The sequence below is a fragment of the Vigna angularis genome, chromosome 4 (assembly GCF_016808095.1).
Source record: "Vigna angularis cultivar LongXiaoDou No.4 chromosome 4, ASM1680809v1, whole genome shotgun sequence".
NCBI classification, from domain to species: Eukaryota; Viridiplantae; Streptophyta; class Magnoliopsida; order Fabales; family Fabaceae; genus Vigna; species Vigna angularis.
Window position 1 is genome coordinate 28,905,091 of NC_068973.1, and position 14,346 is coordinate 28,919,436.

Below are 14,346 nucleotides of genomic sequence, written 5' to 3' on the forward strand. Positions count from 1 at the left end.
AAAAGGTAAATTAATGAATAATATTCCCTGAAATTGTATAAATAGAAGTCAAAGGGGAAGGTAAAGGTTCGACTCATTTTACATACAGATAGACTTGTTATAGCATATTCTGACTTGATCGTCGGAGTGTTTGCTGCAGGTCAACCCCTTCATACTGAGACTGAGCGCAGAGGAGGCGAGAGGAGGAAGACTGATCAGAGGAGGAGTGTTTCCGGACGGAGGTAGCAGAGATTTTCCCCGGTCCCGTTCAGCAGAAACAGTAATTGACCTGGAAAAAATCAGAAATACTCGCGGTTAAACAATTTCTTACAAAAAATGATTTTATAATGAGTTTTCATTTTATAATTTTTGTCTTATCTAATTTTATCTAATTTTCATAAGCATAATGACATCAAAGGAATTGGTAATTGGCCTCGAAAAAATCAGAAACACTCGTTGTTAAACAATTTCTTACAAAAAATTATTTTATAATGAGTTTTCATTTTATAATTTTTGTCGTATATAATTTTATCTAATTTTCACAAGCATAATGACATCTGAAGGAATTGGTAATTGGCCTGGAGGGCTTTTTTAGAGATGATGATTCAACATATGGAGATGATGAAATTAGAGAGGTTAGTGAAGATTATGAAATCGAAGAGATCTTGAATGAACCTTTGCCTGAAGATGAATATGTCAATGACTCAACACTTTACAAAGGCAAATTGTTTAACGACAAGTGTTTCTGATTTTTTCAATTGGGACTATAGTAAGAATGACAGAGAAAAAATTGGAGTGAGAGAGATGAAAAAGAAATGATTGAGAGGGATGAGAGAGGTGAGTAAGGGTTTCAGGTTTCTTTTTAGTTTTGAGAATGAAAATTATTAAAATATCATTAACCTTAAAACTTAGAATCCATGATATATATGAGTATTTTTGTCTACTAAAACCCGGTATACATTGCTAGTACCAACTGAGTACATGCGTTAGCAAACCCATATATATATATATATATATATATATATATATATATATATATATATATATATATATATATATATATATATATATATATATATATATATATATATATATATATATATATATATATATATATATATATATATATATATAATAAAAGCCAAGAATTTCCAACTAATTTTATTTTTGAACATTTATTATTACTTGGAAAATTGATTGATAAAAAGAAGAAAACGTCACTATACCATTTTGTCTAAAGGCTGCATTTCATATCATTTCACTATTAACATTCTACACACTAAGATAATTTTGAGACCAAAATGCTTAAAAATGGCAAACAGCAACATTTAACTCATAATAATTTAATCCAAATAAACATGTGAGGCAAGGGAAATGGGCTTTAAAACATGCATGGTTTCTGACAACTTATTTTTTAAAATTGTGCAATTTAAAAATGAAAAAATAATTTTTATATTGTGCAATCTAAAAGTTATTTTTTAAAAAATAATGATTATACAATTTGAAGATAAAGAATAATTGTAGATTGTGTTGTTTAAAATATTTTTTTTATTGTGCAACCTAAAAATTATATATATTTTTAATTATCTTTAATTTTTGGATTGAGTTTTGAATTTTTAAATTTATTTTAATTCTCAGATTGCAGAGGTAAAAGAAGGAAAATGAAAAGTTTTTTTTATACAGTGCATGAAGAAATAAATGGAAGTCGAAGCTGCCCTGGTTTCAAGAATCTATTGAATTTGCTGATAATGATACAAATTGACTTTCATTTAGAAATACAAAATGATGATCCATTTCCATCATGTTCTCATGAGAGTTCTTATAATTTTGACTTCGTGTGAATCGACTTGGTTGTGTTAAAGGAGTAAACACCTTATGTTATATCACTTTACGTTAACATTTTACATTGGTCAATACATATTGAAGAAAGAGTGCTTGCTTAGGTGTATAGATAATGATTTGCTACAATTATCAAATTTGGTTGAAGTGAATTACTCAATAATTAATCAACACTTAATTCTAAGAATAATATACATATAACTATTAAAAAAATTATTTATCTTTTTTGTTACATTATACCTATTTTCTATTTCCTTTTTTTTTCCTGAATGTCCTTAAATCAGTTCTTTAATAGTATATCTAAATGAAGAAATATTGAGTGAAAGTATATTATTACAATATCACTTCAGTATAATTAATTAATTGATGAATAACAAACTAAAACATATTTTTTTTTGTTACGTTTTATAAATACACCGACCTTATACATCATTCTGCCCAATATTTTAACAATGCCAAGGTCATAAATTTTATTTTTCGCTTTTCCACTTAGAGGGAAAGAAACTTCCCCACTTTTTTTTTATTTAAAAATTTTAAATGTCGTATATGAGTTCTTACTTGGAATGAGTAAGCAAAGAAAAGTTATTTTTCCCTTTAAATTTCAATTTGGTATTATAGGTCCAATATATTAACTCCAATATTAAGTAAACTTATATAAATGGTCTATTTGTCTTATGCTTGGAAGTTTACTCTACTAATTTAACCGCACATAACAACATGTGATTAAGTGAATGATGTAGTGATGTTAACAGATTTGGATCCATTCAATCAAATTGATAATTTAAATTAAATTAGTTTATATTTCTAAATTTATAAAATATAATTTGAACCAATTCAATGTTAATTAATTTCAGCATTGAATTTATAATTTACAAATATTTTGAACCCAAATTAAACAATGAATATGATTTTTTCCTATTATTATTTATTATGTATAAAATATTGCTTATAATTATGGTTTCTTTTATAAATCTCCTATTATTTTGTTTGTAGAAATGTTAATGACATTTTTTTTAGAAATAGAAACAAATGTGAATATTTCTTACAAAATCAAGTATTTATTTTTAAGAAAATTCACATTTATATAGTATTAAATCCAATTAATATTCTGACGAGAATCAATTGAATTTAATTTTTTTTTCTTCCAAATCTAAATTGATCAATAACCACCCTTTCTAGTTTATGACAATGTCATTTTAAAACATGTCAATCTTTTTTCTTTTTATTTTTTGGTCCACCTTACAGAATGAAATGATATAAGCATTTATCCACTTCTTGTTAGCAGCAATTTTAATAGAATTCTCAGTATGTTGCCTCCGTCAACCCTATTTTATCATTGACCACTTTTATAAAATAAAATTAGAAAAAGTTAATGGTAGCACATTGTGTATATTATTGTATAAAAGCTTTTCTGGTGAGGGGCTCAAGTACATGAAAGGAATTTAAAATCAAAGAATAACAGAGAAGAAATTGAGCCCTCTCCTCAGAGCAACCTTTCAAATTCTGAAGGAGCAACAGTAACAATGTCACGGGCTCAGTTTGCTACTTTCTAGGTTCCCCCAACACTGTATTGACTCTGTCAGGCTTCGCCAACAGGCCCACCAACAAGCGCATGAGTCTTGACGACACAACCTGGTTGAGTTTCATTCATCTCAATTTTGACAAAAATGTAGAAAGATTCATAAAATATTCCACACAATAACATTTTCCTCAGACACTAATTGAATCTTTTATAATTACACAAACATGTGTAGGTTTACACGAATGCCATATTAAATATCCTCAATGGTAGGGCCACAAAAGATGTCTTCCACTAATACTTTCTCAACCATACTACAAAGCTTTCCCTTATTGGTCCACAATTATTCATATATTCATACCAAGGTTAAAAACACACATAAGATAAGCACAATAAACCAGATAATGATACACATCAGTGCATATAAAATACAAGTGTTTTCTAACCTCTGGTTCAACGAGAAAGTGTTAAATTAAGAACAAAATGAATGGAGAATGTAGACAAAATAAAATATATATATATATATATATATATATATATATATATATATATATATATATATATATATATATATATTCAATGATTTAGAACTGCCTGAGTCGTCATCTTTGGTCCTTTGTTTAAGAATTTGGGACACACGAGATGCAACTTCACCTCCAAAGTAGCTTCCCCATTTTGTGAAGGGTTATACTTGCATGGTCCCATGTCTTCTATTCCTCTCTCTTTGCTTCTTATATATATTAGCAGAAACCAAGCTTTTCAAGAGCAACTCAGTATATAGAGAGGGTAAGAGGGTTTCTATTTATACCACCATTGACATATATCACTCTCTAAGTGAGAGCATAAGAAGAACATAGAATGGAGGCTAAGACTAAGATGTATGAGTTGCTGCCATTCATAATGATGGTGATTATGGAAGGTTGGACCATAGGACTCACCATTTTTGCAAAAACTGCAATAACCAATGGAATGAGCCCATTTGTGTTCATAGTTTATACCAATGCTTTGGCCACTGTAATACTGTTCCCTTGTTCCTTTTTATCACACCAAGAGGACAGGTCCTTCTCTTTCCTCTTTCCCTTTTTCCTTAAGACTCAAGTTCTAGCCGCATGCATGAAGTTGTTTGCATGGAGGATTTGCTTTGGTTCTGATTTCAATGTTCTATTTTTTTTTTTTCACAGAAAGGAGCGGCCAACTTTTACTTTCTCTTTGTTCATGCGATTCCTGTTCCTTGGCTTTATAGGGTATACATGCGTTTCTCTCTCTTGAGGGTTCTTGAATAATTGAATTAAACTTTTATGAATTTTTTATGTCCTTCAAATATTAGTTGGTTGTAGTATTATTGTATTCATGATTTTAGATGGATGGATTTTGCAGGATAACCATGGCTCAGAGCTTTTTATTCCTGGGTCTAAGTTATAGTTCGCCAATACTTGTGTGTGCCATGGGACAATTGATTCCAACGTTTAACTTTCTTCTCTCTCTCATTCTCAGGTTCCTCAATAACTTCCGGAGACTTCTTTCTTTATACACATCTTCACTTCGATCATAATGCACAGTTGCCATATATGTGTATCAAAAGATTTATGTGATATTATACTTTATTAGTAAATTGTAAAATTGTACAAAAAAAACTAAATCTACATAATGATAATATCTGTATTGAAACGGCTTTTAGATCATTATCACTAATGTAAAGTAAGTAAAAGTTGGACGCTAACTTTTATTCCTATATTCCTGGTTAACAATCATGCATAATAATTTATTGTTTCATTAATTTTAATAATAAGAAATCAGAACTATATATAAACACAAAAAACAGTTTATATATCCAATTATCATTACAATGTATGAATATGTTTAATACTTTTTTTCTATAAATATTTATACAGAAAAGAATAAGTTATTTTTTTCCTTACAAATTAAAATTAATTTGTTTAAATAAATTAAATTTATGAAATTAGTTTAGTTATTTTTTATTGTTTTCGTATGTTTCTACTGAAAGGATATTCGACCAAAAAACCATGTATATATACTAATGAATAAACAAAACTATATATGTATGAAAAAATTATTAAATTTTATAATAATATCATGTTTACCATGAATTCAATTTACTTGTAACATATAATGCACAAAATTTAAACTATAACAAATATATATATATATATATATAAATAGAAGTTATAAAATGAATTACTGATAAAATTATGAGTGAGTGAGATACCATGGGTTCAACTTTCTCCCTGTATCATGATGTCAACTTTATAGATCATTTTAATTCATACTTTCAGTTTATTTCAGGAAGACAGAGCTGAATTTAAGAAGCACTGGTATCCAAGTCCAAGTAATTGGTATCTTGGTATCAATAATGGGAGCAGTGTTAGCTGAATTCTTCAAGGGACCACTTATAAGACCCTCTTCTCACCACCTTAAACAAACCAACCAACTTCTTGTCTTCTCCTCAACACCAGAGTTTTGGCTTCTTGGTGGCGCTTTGCTTGCTACATCTTTTTTCTCGCTTTCACTTTCCAACTTCATCCAAGTATACACCTTCTCTTTTAATTGTCAAACCCTTTTCATATTTTTTTCAATTCTAAAAATATATCTTTCTCTTTCGAATGAATCTTCGTGGTAATTCAAGGTTGTTCTTAATTTACTTCTCTCCCTGCCATAGAAAGAAACCGTCCAGCAATATCCAGAACCAATGAAGGTGGTTTCTTATTGTAGCTTAATTGGAACGATCCTCAGTGCAGTAGTGTCGTGTATTGTTGAGAGGGACATAATTGCTTGGAAGATAAAACGTAACAAGGATCTTATTCTCATTCTTCTAAGTGTGAGTATCAACACAAATTGAATATCATTTTGATATGCATAATTAATAACAGCAAAACATAATTATGTGCTGCTGATGTGAATATTCAAATATTCAAATTACAGGCACTAGTAGGAGGTGTGATTCGTCCAAATCTTCAAGTATGGTTAACCAGAATGAAGGGTCCACTTTATGTATCACTTTTCAAGCCCTTTGGTATTGCCTTCGCCACTACTTTTGGACTTTGCTTCTTTTCTAACAGCCTTCATTATGGAAGGTACTTGAATTCTCTTCACCCCAGATGGATATTTTTATGTCTTTTTTTCTGAAGTGATTAATTATGCACAAGACTTTTGGTTCACTTGATTTGTCTGTATCTCTCCTTCATACGTAATTTGTTTTTATTTCTCAAAAAAAAAAAAAACTTGCAGTGTGATAGGAGCAACTTTACTTGGAATGGGGTATTATACAGTGATATATGGACAAATCAAAGGAAATGAAGAAGACACAAGCTGTGACGATAGCTCTGATTCTTTGGACAAGAAGATACCTCTTCTGCAAGAAAAGATGGAAGTGTAAATAGAGTTATTATTATCATACTTTTTCTCTCTTTCGTGTGAATAAAACTTCGAAAGATATGGTTGAGGAATTCATCTATTTACCAGAACTTCCTCCATACCATATCCTTTCAAACCCATTGTGTTAGAAGTTTCCAGCTATATAAATAACATGAAACATATAAGTTGCATGCAAGAAAAAAAGATGGTGGAATTGATACATACAATACAACATTTCTATCTGTATATATAACATGTATATCCAGCGTTACTGTATTGATATATACGTGACCCATATATTTAGAGTCGAGTCATTCAAATTTCCAATCGTGGTTGTATAAAAGAAATTCAACAAAGACCAAAAAGACTTGACAAAATATGCACAGTATCAGGGTGATAGACTCATCAAATGAGAAAGAGCCTTCTTTTTCTTGAAAAAGACAGCCAAAATCATCTTTTCCACAAATTAGACAAACTAAAGATTATAAATTTAAGTGCGTGATATTGTTATAAAATCAAAAGCTAAAAGAAATTTTGAACAATCAATATAATAGATGTAATATTCCAAAGATAAAGTGTAGATTTACTTTAACTATCTTTTTGTAAGCAAAATTTGATTAAAAAGACAGGTATAAAAGACGCTTTATTCCAAAGACAATAGTTTTGCAAAGCCCTTATCAAGATAAAAGACAAACCATGACCAATACATTAATATATATTGAACTCAACTCTTACCTTTGTGGAAAGATGATCACTATCAAAGTTCAAGACATGAAGAGATACAACCCTTTAAGAACAGTGATGAGACATACATCTACACCCTTGGACGGAACAACAATATCCATTAAAGTTTTATCCTTTTTACTCAGTTTTTTTTTATCTTCAGATTTTTATTTTCCATGTTCTAAAAGTAAATATTCACACCACTTCTGCTTATGTCATAGAAATTCGCAAGCAACCACCATAGATGGTGGTGGACCTCCACCGAGGGCCTGTTAAATAAACTTTAAAATATTAAAATTTATTTTTTAATATTTTGTTTGTTGTTGCGTGTTTTACGTAAAGCGGTTTTTATTTAGAAAATAGGGAGGAATTAGAGATAGATATTATTTAGTTTTTATTTGAAGTTGTTTTTATTATCTTGTAAAGGCCCACAGTCTCTGTTATGTTTACGGCTATTTGAAGTCATTTTATATGAATGAGAAGGCACTCCCACAGTTTATCAGGAAACATATATTAGAGTGGAGTAGTTTTTGTTTATCTGAGAGAGAGAGAAATATTTGTGCCGCTAGGGGTTCAGTCTTTACAGAAAAGAAGTGGAACGCGCGTTTATTTTTTCTAACGAAAATATTTTCAATGTGTAGCTGTTGAGTGTGTTTTATTTAACAAAGTGGTATGCAAAGCTCTGAGTACCGAGAGAGAAAAAAAAAAGAGGAGAATCAAACATCGTCCGAGAAAAAAAAGTCATGTTTGACATAATTTTGTAAACAGTGTATATGAAAAAAAAATGTATTGATTAAATTACGGGTAACAAATACATAGAAAACATGAAATATATCAATTATTAAGCTATTTGAGTTTTACTTGTGCAATAAAAGATTATTAAGGTATACTTGTTTTCTGTGTGATATAATAATTTAAGAATACCCATGGAACTTCTTTTCATTTCTTTCATTTCATGCATCAGAATAGATTTATGGTATGGTGTCTAATATTCTTTGTGTCGTAATCTCTGAACAATTTATCTTATATACCTTTAAAAATATACAAAATTTATATGTACATGATTACGGTGAATATGTTTACAAGCATTAAGTATGTGAGAATATGGTAGCTGAAATTTTTTAATTTTTCCACAATTAGAATACATTTCATCTCTAGATTCATCGTAAAGTGCTTACAAGTCGCTTCTCTTTAATTAGATTAATCATTTCTATAAAAAAAAAAAAAAATTCTCGTAGTGACTCAACAAAAGCTAAGCACTTTGAATTTTTTGCCTTCAATTATGCACCTTTAAATGCCTTGCTTACAACTTCGTGGTAGACATAAAAAGGGGTTTTATTTTTTCGGGTAAAATTTCACCTGCCTCATACGAGGTACAGGGTCCCACAAACTTGACAACACTACAAAGATTCAAAAAAAATATTCGACAGAATAACATTTTATTTAGATTCTAATTGAATCTTTCTTCTTCACACGCAAGATGGTAGTTAACATGAGCGTCATCATTAAATATCCTCTTGTGGTAGGGCCACAAGAGATGTCTGCCACTAATTCCTTCCCAACCATACTATAAACTTTCCTCTGATTGGCCCCAATTATTTATGTATTATACCATGGTTAATTAACTCCATAAGATCTACTACTATAAGCCAAAGAGTGACACATATTCAACTGATGTTTTACCCTTTGTTTAACATAAATGATGCCAAACTAAGACCAAAAAGAAAAGAGGACAAATTAAAAGAGAACAAGGGCATAAGATCTACCACGAAGAAAATAACTCAATGATTAAAAACTCCCTCAGACGTCAGCTTTGGTCCCTTGTTTAAGAATTTGGGACACTCGAGTTGCAACTTCACCTCCAAAGTACCTTCCTTTTTCTCAAGGGTTGCAACTTGCAAGGTCCCATCTCTTTTCTTCCACCACCTTTCCTTCTTATAATACAACCACAAACAACTTTCTCCACACAGAGAGGGTTGGCTTTCTTGGTTTCTGCAAGCTCCTACTTGGGGGAGCACACAGACAAAGACAAGTTCCATACCAGATACTCAAAGCTCCTCCCTCTCTAGCTGTAAATATATAAAAAGGAAAGTTCTAGTTTCTATTTATACCACCATTATCATATTATCACTCTTTGACTGAGAGCATAAGAAGAACATTGAATGGAGGCTAAGACTAAGATGTCTGAGTTGCTGCCGTTCATAATGATGGTGATTATGGAAGGTTGGACCATAGGACTCACCATTTTTGCAAAAACTGCAATAACCAATGGAATGAGCCCATTTGTGTTCATAGTTTATACCAATGCTTTGGCCACTATAATTCTGTTCCCTTGTTCCTTTTTATCGCACCAAGAGGACAGGTCCTTCTCTTCTTCTTTTCCTTCTATTCTTGTGTTGCTAGCTAGCTAGCTCATGAAGTTTCTTGCATGGAGGTTTTGTTTTGGTTCTGATCTTCAGTATTCTCTCTTCTGCACAGAAAGCAGCGGCTAACTTTTACTTTCTCTTTGTTCATGCGATTGTTGTTCATCGGTTTGATAGGGTACATACACATACATACTCTCTCTCTCTCTCTCTCTCTCTCTCTCTCTCTCTCTCTCTCTCTCTCTCTCTCTCTCTCTTATCCTACTTATGGTCCTTGAATAGTTGTAACAATTTTTTTGGCCTTCAAATAGAATCTTCACACAGTGGAAGATTTTATTTGCTTGCTGCATTATAGTTATTTGGCTCAAAAGTGGTATTCATATTTGTAACATTTGATTATATTAATGAATTCTGCAGGGTAACCATGACTCAGGCCTTTTTATTTCTGGGTCTAAGCTATAGTTCGCCAATACTTGTGTGTGCCATGAGCCACTTGATCCCAACGTTTAATTTTCTGCTCTCTCTCATTCTCAGGTTCCACCTCATCAAAACCCAGTATTAGTCCAGTTTTATATTAAAAAACTGAAATCTGAGTGTATGAAAAATATTATCTAATCCTTAAGATATGTAATAGTTGAAAATATAAAATTGTGAATTGTTTTTCAAGAGTTTGCTATAAATATAGTAAGTTTATTCTGTTTGTTTCAGGAAGAGAGAGTTGAATCTGAGAAGCCCTGGTATCCAAGTCCAATTGATTGGTGTGTTGGTATCAATAATGGGAGCAGTGGTAGCTGAATTCTACAAGGGACCACTTGTAAGACCTTCTTCTCACCACCTTAGACACACTAAGCAACTTCTTCTCTTCTCATCAACACCAGAGTTTTGGCTTCTTGGTGGCGCTTTGCTTGCTGCAGCTTCCTTCTCCCTTTCAATTTCTAACTTTATCCAGGTATACTCCTTTTGCTTTCTTATATATACCCTTTTAACGTTTTTTTTTTCCTTCTATTCTTAAAATCATGTTTTCCCTCTGATGAATGATTGTGGTCATTCAAGTTTATTCTTTTCTTTCCACCTGCTAGAAAGAAACTCTAGAACAATATCCAGAACCAATGAAGGTGGTTTCTTATTCTAGCTTAATTGGAACGATCCTCAGTGCAACAGTGTCGTGTATTGTTGAGAGGGACATAAATGCTTGGAAGATAAAACGCAACAAGGATCTTATTCTCATTCTTCTAACTGTGAGTATCAACATATATAGTTGAATATCATTTTTTGATATACATAAATAAGTTACCGCAAAGCTGTGCTGATGAGAAACGTGTAACAGGCACTAGTAGGAGGTGTGATTCGTCCAAATGTTCAAGTATGGTTAACTCGCACGAAGGGTCCACTTTATGTGCCACTTTTCAAGCCCTTTGGTATTGCATTTGCCACTACTTTTGCAGTTTGCTTCTTTTCTAACAGCCTTCATTATGGAAGGTACTTGGACTAAATTCTCATTCATTTGTTGACCCAGATGCATATTTTTATACAAGTATGAAAATTTTGGTTCTAATTTGTCTGGATGTCTCCTATATAATTTTTTTTTTTTAAATGTGCAGCGTGGTAGGAACAACCATAGTTGGAATGGGGTATTATACAGTAATGTATGGACAAGTCAAAGGAAATGAAGAAGAGACAAGCTGTGACGATAGCTCAGATTCCTTGGACAAGAAGATACCTCTTCTGCAAGAAAAGATGGAAGTGTAAACAGAATTTTGAAAGATTCTAGAGGCAGAGGAATTCCAGAATCTTCCTCAGTATCATATAGTTTCAAACTGATTGTGATACAAGTGTCTCCCATGCTGCAAATAGTTCAATTGTAATTAACTCAAGCTGTATACATGAAACACGTAAGTAGCACAAAAACAAGGTGGTTTTGAAGCCTTTGCATTGTCGTTGTACAAAATATCCGTTTGTGTATATAAATAGAGTGTACATGTATCTCGGGTGTTACTGTGTTGATGAGTTTTGGAATGATAAATTTGCTATTATTGCTATATAAAAGAAGGCAAAGACTTAAAAAATCAAGCACAGTATAAGCGAGATGGAGAGTTCATATCGGTAGAAGTTTTGCTTGTACTGATATAATTGTGATGGGCCTTCTTTTAATCGAAAAAGACAACCAAAATTATCTTTTCCACAAAAAATTTAAACAAACTCAAAAGTTATGAATTAAACTGTGTGATATTTTATAAAATCAAAAGCTAAAGTAAAAGTTTCATAAATCATTAGTATCAAGTTGCTGTCAGTGTAACAGTACATGTCAGTATTAACAAATTTACAATTGGCCAATTCAATCATAAATATTTTAACGTGATTTTCTAAGATAATTAAAAAAAAAATTAGTCATACATTTCTTTTCAGATGCTACGGATTTAATTCAACCATAAATGTTTGTTTTATTTAAGAATGAAACGAAATTGCAACTTTTTAATGGGAAGTGCTGTCGAAAGTCTTAGTTTTTTCAGAGAAATAACAAAATCAAAGAAAGTTGACTGCTGTCAGGAAACACAAACAAGATAGAATAATTTTCCAAATTCTGTACTAGTTTTTATTGATCAAAAACTGAAACAGTATTATATTTTATAACCAAATACAAATATCCAATCCTAATACTTTCATGCATGAATTAGTCGGTTGTACTAACTAGATCATAAGCTAAAATATAGTTTTTTCTCTTCCTAAAGAATAAGTCAATAAGTAACCTAATTTATTTAAATCAAAAACTGCTTAAAAATAGAACAATAAAATATAGATAACTTATCTGTTAATATTCCCTCCCTTAACCTAGATGTCAATAGCATTTAGTTTATCTCTGACGCCTTAACCATGTCTAACATTCTTCTAAGCTTTATAAATTACTTCAATTTTAGTGGTTTGGTCATTATGTCAGTGAATTAATTTTGAGTGCTACAGTAGCTTAACTTGATGCTTTCTTTTTTTTACAAGATCTCTTAAAAAATAAATCTAACATCAATATATTTTCTTCTTTCTTGAAATATTGGACTTTTAAATAACTTCATGGTTGAACCGTTGTCACATAGAACTAGAGTATTTTCTTGTTCTTTGAATCCAAGAGTCTACAATATCCAGATACATTGACATGCACATGATGCAGTAGTTATGTACTCTACTTTTGTGGTAGACATTGTTATCACTGGTTGTTTTTGGAAGACCATGAAACTGCTCTAGACCTAAAGAAAACACAAAACTAGATGTGATCTTCCTATCATTCAAATATCTAGCAAATCACTATCTATATAAGCAACAATCTGTGTTTTCCCTTTTCTGGTAGAAAATACCAAGTTCAGTGGTGCCCCTTAAATATCTCAGTACTCTTTTGGCTACAGACCAACGAATTTCTATTGGATTGGCCATGAATTTACTGATTAAGCTAACTCCATACATTAGATCAGGTTTGGTTTCAATCAACTACATGAGGCTTCCAACTACTTGTTTGAAAAACGTAGCATTTATTTTATTCCCTACATCATTTCAACATAATTTTGTACCAGGAAAAATTCGATTCTTGACTACATTACATTCATTCATGCCAAATTGAGATAAAACGTGTTGAGCATATTTCCTTTCACACATGAGAATTGTACATGCATTTTGTAAAATTTCAATTCCAAGAAAATATCTCATTCTTTAAATCGAACATGTCAAATTTTGACATCATAGAATTTTTAAAATCATCACACATATTTTCATCATTTGCAGTATATATTAGATCATCTACATATAAGCTCACAATTAACAATTTACCTCCTTTTGTTGATTTTGTAAACAATGTTAGTTCACACGAGCATCTCTAAAAGTCATTTCTTAAGAAGTATGATTCTATTTTATTGTACCAAGGTGCTTGTTTGAGTCATACAAAGTTTTTCTCAACTTGTATACTTTATCTTATTTTCCCTCTTCATAAATCCAATAGGTTATTGCACATTTATTTCTTCTTTGAGCTCTCCATGAAAAAAAAAACATTTCACTGGAAGATAATCCAACCATGTTATTCATCCATTGAGATGATTATGCATATGGTGTCAAGTTTAGCCATTGGTGCAAAAACATTATCCACTTCATATTGTTATGCATAACCCTTTCTATTAACCTTGCTTTGAATTTGTCAATTTCTCCATTTTCTTTAAGCTTTGTCTTGAATATCCATTTTACTCCAATTGGTTTTACCCCGTAAATCTATCAACTCCCATGTACCATTCCTTTCTATTGACTCCATCTCTTTTACCATTACATCTCTCCACTTCTTTCTCTTAATAGCTTCGTTGAAAGTTACAGGGTCATCAATAGCCACAAACATTAGATTTACTTCATCATCTGATAGGTCTTTTCGTTCTTCATAATCTGTCATCCGCATTGGTTCTTTCCTACACCTTTTAGGCTTCCCTTCAACTGAAATTTCAATTACTAGAGGTTGAGTAGATTTAGTTATGGAATTTATTCTAGTGCTAACAACTTTTGTTTCTTGTTGTTTCTCCTTATTTTCTA

At 31.2% G+C, this 14,346-nt stretch overlaps 1 protein-coding gene across 1 annotated transcript; it reads left to right on the forward strand.

The window, feature by feature from the left end:
- Positions 1–4,157: 4,157 nt before the first annotated feature.
- Positions 4,158–11,778, forward strand: LOC108330423 (uncharacterized). Its single transcript, XM_052876505.1, has 14 exons — positions 4,158–4,395; positions 4,519–4,581; positions 4,715–4,831; positions 5,642–5,882; positions 6,015–6,173; positions 6,278–6,429; positions 6,584–6,727; positions 9,594–9,794; positions 9,911–9,973; positions 10,213–10,329; positions 10,504–10,744; positions 10,875–11,033; positions 11,123–11,274; positions 11,397–11,778. Exons 1-14 carry the CDS (start codon positions 4,196–4,198, stop codon positions 11,542–11,544), a joined length of 2,157 nt encoding a protein of 718 aa, XP_052732465.1. The 5' UTR covers positions 4,158–4,195; the 3' UTR covers positions 11,545–11,778.
- Positions 11,779–14,346: the final 2,568 nt, after the last annotated feature.